At 35.6% G+C, this 12312-nt stretch overlaps 1 protein-coding gene across 3 annotated transcripts in view; it reads right to left on the bottom strand.

The window, feature by feature from the left end:
- DMXL1 (Dmx like 1) overlaps positions 1-12312 on the bottom strand; it is a 138544-nt gene that overhangs the window by 57984 nt on the left and 68248 nt on the right. For all 3 annotated transcript variants that reach the window (XM_060093277.1, XM_060093274.1, XM_060093276.1), the window contains 2 exons: positions 6739-6917; positions 1751-1881 (listed from right to left, as the gene is read on the bottom strand). In XM_060093277.1, coding sequence (XP_059949260.1) covers positions 1751-1881; positions 6739-6917 — 310 coding nt within the window. The remainder of the gene's footprint in view (positions 1-1750; positions 1882-6738; positions 6918-12312) is intronic.

Genomic DNA, 12312 nt, shown 5'->3' with positions numbered 1-12312 from the left:
GAGTAGTGAAAATAAAACCAAAAATAAACAAATGGGACCTCATTAAACTTAAAAGCTTTTGCACAGCAAAGGAAACCATAAACAAAACAAAAAGAGAACCCTCAGAATGGGAGAAAATATTTGCAAACTAAGTGGCCAACAAGGGATTAATCTCTAAAATATCAAACAGCTCATGCAGCTCAATATCAAAAAAACAAACAACCCAATCAAAAAATGGGTGGAAAATCTAAATTGACATTTCTCCAAAGAAGACATACAGATGGCGAAAAAGCACATGAAAAGATGCTCAACACTGCTAATTATTAGAGAAATGCAAATCAAAACTACAATGAGGAATCACTTCACACTGGTCAGAAGAGCCATCATCAAAAAATCTACAAACAATAAATGCTGGAGAGGGTGGGGAGAAAAGGGAACCCTTGTACACTGTTGGTGGGAACGTAGATTGGTAAATTGATAGTCACTATGGCGAACAGTATGAAGGTTCTTTAAAAAACTAAAAATAGAGCTACTATACCATGATCCAGCAATTCCACTCCTGGGCGTATATCTGGAGAAAACTATCATTTGAAAAGATACATGCACCCCAACGTTCATTGTAGCACTATTTACAATAGCCAGGACATGGAAGCAACCTAAATGTCCATTGAGAGAGGAATGGATAAAGAAGATGTGGAACATATATACAATGGAATATTACTCAGCCACAAAAAGGAATGAAATAATGCCATTTGCAGCGACATGGATGGACCTAGAGACTGTCATACTGAGTGAAGTAAATCAGACAAAGACAAATATTATATGATATCGCTTATATGTGGAATCTAAAACAATAGTACAAATGGACGTATTTACAAAACAGAAATAAAGTCACAGATGCAGAAAACAAACTTATGGTTACCAAGGTGAAAAAGGATAAAGCGGGGGAGGGATAAATTGGGAGACTGAGATTGACATATACAGACTACTATATATAAAACAGATAACTAATAAGAACCTACTGTATAGCACAGGGAACTCTACTCAATACTCTGTAATGACCTATATGGGAAAAGAATCTAAAAGAGTGGATATATGTATATGTATAACTGATTCCCTTTGCTGTACAGCAGAAACTAACATAACACTGCAAATCAACTATACTCCAATAAAAATTAATTTTTAAAAAATCTCATAAAAACTTTTCTTTTCGATAAAGGAGTACTTCATTTTCCCTAATATACTTACTTGTTTCTTTTGGAAAATTTATATTTTTCTATCACACAATTAACATACCATGTCATAATAAAATATATATACCTTTCAGATACAAACAACATATCATACTATCACTTACACTTGTAAGGATAATAATGTAGCAATGGAGCTTTGAGGGTATTTGAACATTTATGATTTTTATATGTGTTCCACATATGCCATTTTTAAGACAGAAATCACCGGCATCTTTGAGTACTAGTGTACTGAAGAGACATTAGATTTTTTAGGCTAAAACAATGCGGTTTGTTTATTGTAGGGAGCAAAGGGTAAGGAATGATATGATAGCAAGATTTATGAGAACTGAAAAAAAGTACAGATTGTCCATTCAAGGGTAATCAAAAATTAACTGTGGAATTATAGTTAAGGAAAGGAATTTAACAATTTCAGCTAAATAGAACTGGGTTATAATATAATTCACCAAGCTATTAATTTCATGTATTATTTTCAAAATAATGAATTTTTTAAAAGAAGCTTAAAATTAAATATTCCATACCTATATGAATTTGAATTAGAATGCTCTTGGAGATGGAAATCTGAAGCTAAAACATCTTCATCTTCGTCATCACTTTCCAGACTCTCTTCTGAATCATACTCTGCTCTACTTTGAGAAGCAGGTAGAAAAGGCTAAAATAAAATAGTTACAGAATTTATCATCCAACCATCTGATTTAACACATTCAATTATATAGTCTAATATTAGCAATTTATCCCATTTTGGGGTACTTTGTTATAAAAAAGTAAAGTAACCAGTACTTGGCTGCTACTTTTTTGACATTCTATGCCTTCAACATCACTTTACACAATTCCCTTATTTATTCATCCAATCAACAAAAATTTATTAAGTATCCACTATGTGTGAAAAGTATACTCAATGTAAGAAATTTGAAGACATATATATAGTCACTGTTCTCACAGCACTTATATTTTAGTGGGGGAAAAAACAGGCAAATAATAGAAAACTAAATATAAATTGTATTTAGCTGTTATAAAGAAGAAAATAGCACTGGGATCAAGAATATTAACAAGGGACTTCCCTGGTGGTCCAGTGGTTAAGAATCTGCCTTCCAATGCAGAGGAGGTGGGTTCGATCCCTGGTCGGGGAACTAAGATCCCACATGCCGTGGAGCAACTAAGCCCACACACTCTGGAGCCTGCCCACCACAACTAGAGAGAAGCCCGTGTGCCTCAGTGAAAAATCCTGCGTGCCGCAGCTAAGTCCAGACTCAGCCAAAAATAAAAATAAAAAAATAAATATTAAGAAAACACCTAGGGCTTCCCTGGTGGCACAGTGGTTGAGAGTCTGCCTGCCGATGCAGGGGACACGGGTTCGTGCCCCCGTCCGGGAAGATCCCACATGCCGCGGAGCGGCTGGGCCCGTGAGCCATGGCCGCTGAGCCTGCGGGTCCGGAGCCTGTGCTCCGCAACGGGAGAGGCCACAACAGTGAGAGGCCTGCGTACCGCCAAAAAAAAAAAAAAAAAAAGAAACACCTAATATGATAAAAAAAAAAAGAATATTAACAAGAGTTGAGATAAGCTGATCATGAAAGGCCTCTTTGAAAAGTGTCATTTAAGCGAGACCTAAAGGACAAGAAGGAATAAGCCATTTAACAAGAGGGAAGAAAAGCATTTTAGGTAGTAGATATGGTATGTAAAAAGGCTTTAATAAGGTAAAAGAGTTTGGTATGGAAAAAAAAAAGAAGTTTGGCTGAAGCCTACTAAAGCAAGAGGATAATGTTGGGAGAAAAGTTGAAGAGAACAGCAGATGACAGATCAGGTAGGGTTTTTGTACAACACAGTAAAGAGTGTAATGGAATGCCACTGATGAGTTTTAAGAGGATAGGTATTGAGATTTATACTTTAGGAATGTTACTATGACCATAGCCTTATGAGAAAAAAGTCAAATGGCAAGACAAGAAATGGAGACATCAGTAACTAAGGCAAGAGTTGGCAGTCTGGATACAGGTGTGTGATAGAGATGGAGAGAAATAACACATTCAAGGTATATTTGGGGGAAAGCACAGACTTACTGATCAATTTGGAGAGCAAGGGAAAGAGAAGGAAAAGACGATTTCTTGGTTTCTGGCTTGAGCAACTATAAGGATGAAGATGCCGTTTACTAAAATGGGAGGACTTTGGTTGTGACATGGGAAGTACTAAAGAAAATAGATATCAGAAACCTAAATCCTGAAGAAGATCAAGATTCACAGGTCAGGTAGAAAAGGAAGAAGAAAGAAGACTATGAAGGAATAAATAGTAAGGTTAGGAAATAAACTAGAAGAGACTGGTATCAATAGAACAAGAGAGAAAAGTAATTCAAAAAGGAGGAAATAGTCACATGGGTTGAATACTGCTAAGAAGTCAAATAAGATGATGACAAAGAAGTTTCCTATACTTGATAACATGGATACCACCTGAATCTCAACAACAGCAGGTTCAGTGGGGTAGTTGTGTCACAAGTCATACAATGGGTAAATATGAACGGGACCTATGGTAATAGAAAGATAATGTGTTTACAGTTTTGAAAAGTTGAAGGAGGATGGGAAGCAGAGAAATAGGATAATAGTTCGAAAAAGTTTTGGGATCAAAGCAGGATTTGGAATGGGAGACAGTAGAGCACATTTCTGTTCTGATGGGAAGAGCCAATAGTGAAGAGAGAAGACTAGAGAAGAAAAGCAAGGATAGGATTCAGAATAGCACTGAATCTTTGATAGGAAGGATGCTTCCTTGAGAGTAACAAGAGAGAACAAGATGAGGGCTTCATAACAGAATGATGAAAGACTTCTGTCCGGTTCTATTTTTTTTTAATGACATAAGATGATGTCATCAGTTAAAGAGTGAGGATGAAAGAAGAGATGTGGGAAATCTGAAAAGAAAACTTATAAAATCTTGGGTCCAAAGAAGCCCAATGAAGTAATATAGCAGGGAGGGCAGAAATTCTGGAAAAGCTGAGGGAGGAGTTTGGTAAGTCCTCTTCCCAAAAAGCAGTAATAAAACTGGAAAAAGTTGTCAAAAACAACCATTTAAAGATACTGGAAACTGATCAAATACATACAACACACAGAGAAGTATTTATTTAAGAAAAACTACTGAATCTCTGGTAAAAAGTGAGCATCTGGCATTTTGGCCAGGGGGTACTCCTAGCCCAACCCCTGCCCTCTGTGGCCCATTTGTTCTATCAGGGCCAGCAGCCTGTGAGGACAAAGAACTCTGTGGCCTGGCCAGAGGGGGCTGACTTTAATAAGAATTCCATGCCCATAAATCCAGAGAAAACTATAATTCGAAAAGATACATGCACCCCAATGTTCAATGCAGCACCATTTACAACAGCCAAGACATGGAAACAACCTAAATATCCATTGACAGATGAATGGATAAAGAAGATGTGGCACATATATATAATGGAATACTACTCAGCCATAAAGAAGAATGAAATGACATTTGCAGCAACATGGATGGACCTAGAGATTATAAGAAGTGAAGTAAGTCAGAAACAGAAAGATAAATACCATAAAATTTCACTTAAATGTGGAATCTAAAATATGACATAAATGAACTTATCTACGAAACAGAAACAGACTCACAGACGTAGAGAACAGACTTGTGGTTGCCAAGAGGGAGGTGGGGTAGGGATTGGGAGTTTGGGATTAGGGGATGCAAACTATTATACAGAGAATGGATAAACAACAAGGTCCTCAATCTATATTCAATATCATGTGATAAACCATATGAAAAATATGAAAAAGAATGTATATAAATGAATACTTGAATCACTTTGCTGTACAGTAGAAATTAACACAACATTGTAAATCAACTATACTTCAATTAAAAAAAAAAAAACGAATTCCATGCCCAGCAGCATTGTCAAAAACAAGAGTTCTCAGCAGCAAACAATTAGGGAAGGCTAACATTTCAACTAGCCTGAGGCTGAGATACAGATTGGAGCAAGGGCAGACCAGCCAGAAATTTAACCAGATCCAGGAACAAGACAACTAAAGAAGGCCTTGCTAATCAAGAATCATATACCCAGCAAAAGTAAAACTATGCTTTAAAAATGAAGATGAAATAAAGATATTCCAATATAAAGAGTACATAATAAACATCTGTTGAATGAATCAATGACTACAAAAGGCAATGTGAAACAAGGTGATATAAATGCCCTTCTTTACCCTGAAGCATGCAAAAATTACAAATGTTCTGTGACCATTTAAAGATTTGTCAGAACATTAAAGATGTTTACAGTCAGCTATAAATGTATAGGAAAATGAAAAAAATAGTAAAAACAATACTTATTTAGTACACTGTAATTAAAAAATTAGAAACAGTGGGAATTAAAGTGTTTTATTTCTTTGTAAGAAATTTATCAAGAGCACTTTGAACAGTGCTGGCCTTCTTATAACTCAGGAATCAAAGCAAGCTTCTTTTCTAATCGTTAGCAAATAGTCATACTCCTTTCTAAGTTTGTATCAGCGTCCAACTTTTTACTCTTTGCACTTTCAATGTTGTGAAATATTACCCAGGGTTCTTTTAATGTGAAGTGTTTTGCCAATTTCACTATCTCTGGGCCATCTTCATCCTTTTGTCACACTTTCCTCATTTAGGTTGATAAGCTGGCCTTTACTAATTGCCTTTGGCTGTACATCTACAGTCTATCAAATGGCAGCAATGTCAGTATTCCCAAAGTTAGCTATTTCTTCTATAAATTTACCTATATTTGATTTGAATTTCACTTCCAGTACTATCACTTTTCATTTTTCAGTTGCACTTTTATCTGTGTTAGCCAATTCCCTCTTCTGATTATCCAGTTTTGTAAAATGTCACTTGTGTTTATTATGGGAGATAAGGAGGCAAGACAACCACATGCTTTTCTGTGTATGAACTGAATACTGAATAACAGGTACTAAATGACCAATCACTGACAGACTTTGAAAGAACTGTTGTGATTGGTCACTGATCATGAGGTGCATCTGTTATTTACATAGTGATTTGTGGACTGAATAGCTAGCAGGAAAGTTTGTACTTTATGCGATTTCTCATATTTAATAAATTGTGGTAACTTTAAAGTTGAACAGTGTTGTTGAGGGACTGATGTTATTTAACTAAAAACTGCAATCTGTGTATATCAGGACAATGCAGGACTGCCTGGGGTATAGAAAAGGAATTAGAGTATGGATGGCACTTTGACTTCTGGCAGTCTTGATTCCTTAATTACTATCAAGCATTAAGGTGCTAACCAATTTATCTTTTCATCTTTGCTTTGTTTAAAATGCAAAAATCATAATTTATAAAAGAACTGCCTTAAAACCTGGTTGAAATATGTCCAAAATATTTTAGGGTATATTTTGTGATAATGTACTCTGATAAAATGAAAATTTTCTTAACCAGTGTGGAAAAATATTTGGAAACGCCAACAATTACACTTATTTTAAACAGTTTCATTTCTGTTTAACTACACAAATAATCATCTGGATAACACTTGTATTACCTTGGCAATGAAATAGTCCCAGATACTGAGCTCAGGTGGAATGAACTTCTCTTTAACTATCAGTGATTCCTGGCTTAATGGTGGTGAGGAAGAGGTCACTGAGGCAGATTCTCTGCAAGACATTTTTGATGGCCTAAAACGTTTGTTCTGTTTCTCTCCTTCTTCCACTAGTGAAGAAACTAACAAGAACAAAATAAAGTATTACAAAATAAGTACAATATTCATTGTTCTGATTTCACCTATTTTTACATAAGACCTAAGGTTAACTACAAATAAGTACATACACAAAACTGAGATTATTATGATAGTAAGGTAAGAAAATAGTGGAGGAAGTGAGACAAAAATCATCTTGTATAGCGATCTTTGTTTTTATCTCATCTTGTCCCTTACTCTCTGAATGTTGACTTATCTAAATTATCTACATCTTTCTATTTTGTTTTTTAAGAATATCATGGCGGGGGAAGAATATCATGGGATGTCCGTGGTAATTAAAGGCAACAACTCAGTTATGAGATTCTTCAGTAATCACTTGGCCTTTTATCTACTAAAAAACTACTACTAATTTTTCACTGAAAATATTAAAAAATTCAAACACCAAAACTACCTACTAAACTGATTCAGACTTTTAGAAATGGCTTGGAGATAGAATTTTCTAGTCAATGGAACAACAAAGAAGAGGGAGAAAACGCAATCTTTATTGTTTTAACTTCTAAACATTTAACAGTCGATATTCTCTTAGTATTTTACCTTAGAGTATTAAGGGCATTAGCAAAGAAAAACAAGTTACACAAATCTTTAATCAATACTAAGTCACTAGATGCAAATCACCAATAGAAAATCAAGGATCTCCTGGACTTAGTCATGGTCTAATAGATAGGTAAACAACCCCATATTAAGGCACACCAATATTGTTCTTTAATGGTTACAGCAAGAAGTCACTTACCTTCCAAAGGAATACAAGTATTTGTGTTTTAATACAATTTTGTTTTATTGCTTGAAGCTACTTAGCTTGCATAAACAGCATGCTCATGCATTATATCAAGCTACAGCCAAGCTGAGTCTAACAGAATAATTTAGTTATTTCAGAAAAAATAAAATAAAGATGAATAAAATTAGTATACAAAGGGATTGCTAAAAAGTGGTATGTAATCATTCAAATGACTTTAAAAAGAACCATCATATTCAATGTGTAATTTTTTCTCTCTGATCTTATAAGCAATTGATAATCAACAATCGTGTTTCTAATATATCTGTTGTATACATTTATATACATTCTAAAACTTAAACAGTGGTTTTACCAAATTCTCATTGAGTAAAAAATTTAGAATATAAGGGTATTTTTTTAATCTGTCAAAAAAATTAATGCTATGTTTTAAAATAAATTTATCGGGCTTCCCTGGTGGCGCAGTGGTTGAGAGTCCGCCTGCCGATGCAGGGGACACGGGTTCGTGCCCCGATCCCGGAAGATCCCACATGCCGCGGAGCGGCTGGGCCCGCGAGCCATGGCCGCGGAGCCTGTGTGTCCGGAGCCTGTGCTCCGCAACGGGAGAGGCCACAGCAGTGAGAGGCCCGCGTACGGCAAAAAAAAAAAAATAAATAAATAAAATAAATTTATCACTTGACAAATATTATTATTCTGCTTGTTTTGTTTTTAGATTATTAGAAGGCATGTGATATGAACACAGACGTTTAGGGAAAAATAAAACTTACAATGCTAAATTCACAGATTTTACCAAGCTTGCTATGTCATAAAAAAAGCAGAGTTTTTAAAGCAAAACATAAAAAAAAATTTTTAAGAGAGAAAAACATTTGCAAGTACAGTGTGTGAACCCAGATAGTTGACATGAAAACAAGAAATTAACCACACTGAGGGGAAACATTTAAAATTACAGACTCAATTCCAGAAGTATAAAACTTCTTATCAAAACATTTCTGATGCACAAGGACAACAGGGGAAAAACGGCAAACAGGTTCACAGTACCAAATGTTATATTACCTGAAATCCTACAAATTAAGACCTTAGTGATACCTCCCAGCAAACAAGAAATGATTTGAAGCTTATCATTAGGGTAGATGCTCCCTCTTCTTTTCCCTCAAATTGCAGCAAGACCTAAGACAAATTTATGCTTATATCACGTTGGGTTTGAGTGGTCATGAAGCTTAGGGGCACCAAAAGAAACTGTGTAGCTGCTGGGTGCTTAACCATTTGTTTTTGAAAAAAGCTAATAATAAAATATCAAGAACTGTGTCACTCCTTGGATACAAACTGATTCTACTGTTCCATTATTAAGGTAGTAAATGGCTACTTTACTAGTAATAAAAGAAAAAAATCAGCATTAGGGAGAAATGAAAAGGAACTTGGATATAGATAGAGCTTATGAATTATAAGGGGCATGAAGAAGTTAGAAAGTGGGTAAAGAAAAACTAAGGTGTGCACAGGAATAATGACAATTCTTATACCTGCAAACATTATTATGAAACACAACAAAAATTCTTAAAAGATTTTGTTTTGCTTTACAATATGCAATAAAAAGCAAAAGTATGGATTTCTCACTGTTAGCAGAAAAGAAAGTAATTTTTCAAAAACTGCTATTGCTTAGGTGATTGTCTACTTTAAAAATTAACCATAATAGGGCTTCCCTGGTGGCGCAGTGGTTGAGAGTCCGCCTGCTGATGCAGGGGACATGGGTTCGTGACCCGGTCTGAGAAGATCCCACATGCCGCGGAGCGGCTGGGCCCGTGAGCCATGGCCGCTGAGCCTGCGCGTCCGGAGCCTGTGCTCCGCAACGGGAGACGCCACAACAATGAGAGGCCCACGTACCGCCAAAAAAAAAAAAAACAAAAATTAACCATAATAAAATAATTCAGAACTCCATGAACATTCACCCACACTATAGTTTTAATTAATTAGAAAAACTAAATCCCTCATTAACATATGTAGAAATCACAAAGTAAATTTGATTAAAAAATAAATAACTGATTTATGTACCTTAACATTTTTGTTAAGAATTCTGACCTGGGGGCCTCCCTGGTGGCGCAAGTGGTTGGGAGTCCGCCTGCCGATGCAGGGGATACGGGTTCGTGCCCCGGTCTGGGAGGATCCCATATGCCGCGGAGCGGCTGGGCCCGTGAGCCGTGGCCGCTGAGCCTGCGCGTCCGGAGCCTGCGCGTCCGGAGCCTGTGCTCCGCAGCGGGGGAGGCCACAGCAGTGAGAGGCCCGCATACCGCAAAAAAAAAAAAAAAAAAAAAAAAAAAGAATTCTGACCTGCGTTAAAGTCTAATAAAAATCATCTACCATTTTCTTATATTACAAAGCTTAAGTCATATTTAAATTTTATGTCACTAAAAGTGCATTAAGTATATAATAGACATGTAGAAAGAAAAATAATTTAGTTCGTAAGACCATTATTGCAAAGAAAATTAAAATCAGAATTTATACCAGAACAAGGAAAACAATGGTAACTTTTAAAATCTTCTCATAGTACTAAGTTTATGAAAACACTTTTTTTTGGTTTTGTTTTGTTTTTTTTTTGGTTTGTTTGTTTGTTTGCAGTACGTGGGCCTCTCACTGTTGTGGCCTCTCCCGTTGCGAAGCACAGGCTCTGGACGCGCAGGCTCAGCGGCCATGGCTCACGGGCCCAGCCGCTCTGCGGCATGTGGGATCTTCCTGGACCGGGGCACGAATCCGTGTCCCCTGCATCGGCAGGCGGACTCTCAACCACTGCGCCACCAGGGAAGCCCTGAAAACACTTTTTAAAAGACAGATTTTTGAGGGTTCTAAGCATGTATTTCATCTTCAATATACAATACATTGACACTGAATAGATGAATAGGTTGTCAGGAAAATGAAATATTCTAGACCTGTCAGTTTTCACTTGGCCATATTTAAACACTAGAAACTAAAAATATATCAATATATATAACAATTTTGGCTGAATTCAGATCAACTTTTCTAAAACACATCATTTTATTCCCTTGGTCAACAATGTATACTGAATATTAACTAATTTAATTACACTCTTAGGACATCATGATTACATTCAACAGTAATTCGAACATACAGGGCTACTTACTTACAACCTAAAATTTATCAAGCTGGTGTGCTGCTTTAGTTGGTGTGCTTTCAGAACAACATAATAATGCCTTCAAAAACTGAGATTTCAGAACTCTGCCTTATACTGAAAGCCACCCCTCCTTTGTCCCTTTGTCTTGGTTGATTTTCTGTTCTCAGATTTTGTCTCTCCAACTGTCAGTTTATCTGCCTCACAGGACTGCTACTTCTAATTACTATTACTGCCTTTACTACCTACTATCTTCACTTCTTCCCTTTACTCTGTTTTTCTATTTTTTTCTTTTTCTACTTGTTCCTTCACAAACTAAATCAGCTTTAGAAATAGCAGACCTTTGGCTTCATCATTAAATGACTGTACTCTTTTTTCTGGTTAGCAAACTGATGAATCATATCGTTTATGTTTTCTGTACATGCTCCTTCAGTTACATCCATGATTGATTGCATTCAGAATAGTTTCTGGGTTCTTATAGACAGATGAGCATCACATAATCTATATGTGGCTATATCCAGCCCCATCACTAAGTAAACCTCATTTTTTAAGTATCCTGTATTATTTGGCTACCATGTCCCAACGCAAGAGGTTAAACATACAGATGCAGATAATTTTTTTCACTTTGATTATTTCGGATTCAGTAAGTGGTGAGATAGAGTTGATTATATGATATTTGTAACTACAAATAGCTATATCTGAGTGGTTAAACAAAGAACAACCTGGACTTTGAGTAAGGTTGTTTATATATCTGTGCTCAGAAATGCTCCAGGAATTGTTGAAGTTGAGCCTTGCTGACTGGTTAGTAAAAATGTATTTTTAATTTTTTACAAGTATGTGGACATTCTATTTCAAGAATGTATCCCTTTATAACATGTTGTAATAACAAGATCACAGTCTTTAATCTCAGTAGACCTATAAATCGTACTCCCTCTCAGACTTTGAAATTTTTTTAAATGAATTCAAATATCTGAAGTATATATTCCAACATGAGTTTCATAAGTTAGTCTTTTCTATTTTTATCCATATAAAAAATAAAGCACAGGAAATTACTCTTTAAAAATTAGAAAGGAGATGTTACAAAAATTAAAATATTGTTAAAAATTTTACAGCCAAGATTATCACATATGGGCTAATAAAAAAAAGAAAACTTAAAGGCAGAAAGCATCATGAAGATTCTTTTCAGGTCAAAAAGCTTGTTTCAATCTTTTGTGTTTAAATAAATACAGTACCTACAGTTACAACATTAGAAAGTTAAGAAAAGGTAATACAATTGTTTAAAATATTTACTTTACATGATATTATGAACACTTAGAAATCCAAAACCCTAATGGCTGGAATCATAATATGCAGAACATAAAGCAGCCTTATTTGAAATGTTTTTCCAGTCATTTCAAGCCATAGTCTGATTTATCATGATTAGCACTGACGTTTCTTTATTTCTACACATTTAAAAATATGTTAAAGTCTAAGGAATAGAAAACATCAAAATGAAGAACTTAAAGCATAATAA

This window comes from Mesoplodon densirostris, chromosome 3 (assembly GCF_025265405.1).
Source record: "Mesoplodon densirostris isolate mMesDen1 chromosome 3, mMesDen1 primary haplotype, whole genome shotgun sequence".
In the NCBI taxonomy this organism is placed as follows: domain Eukaryota; kingdom Metazoa; phylum Chordata; class Mammalia; order Artiodactyla; family Ziphiidae; genus Mesoplodon; species Mesoplodon densirostris.
The sequence above is the reverse complement of the archived record's forward strand: the minus strand, read 5'-3'. Positions and strand labels throughout refer to the sequence as shown.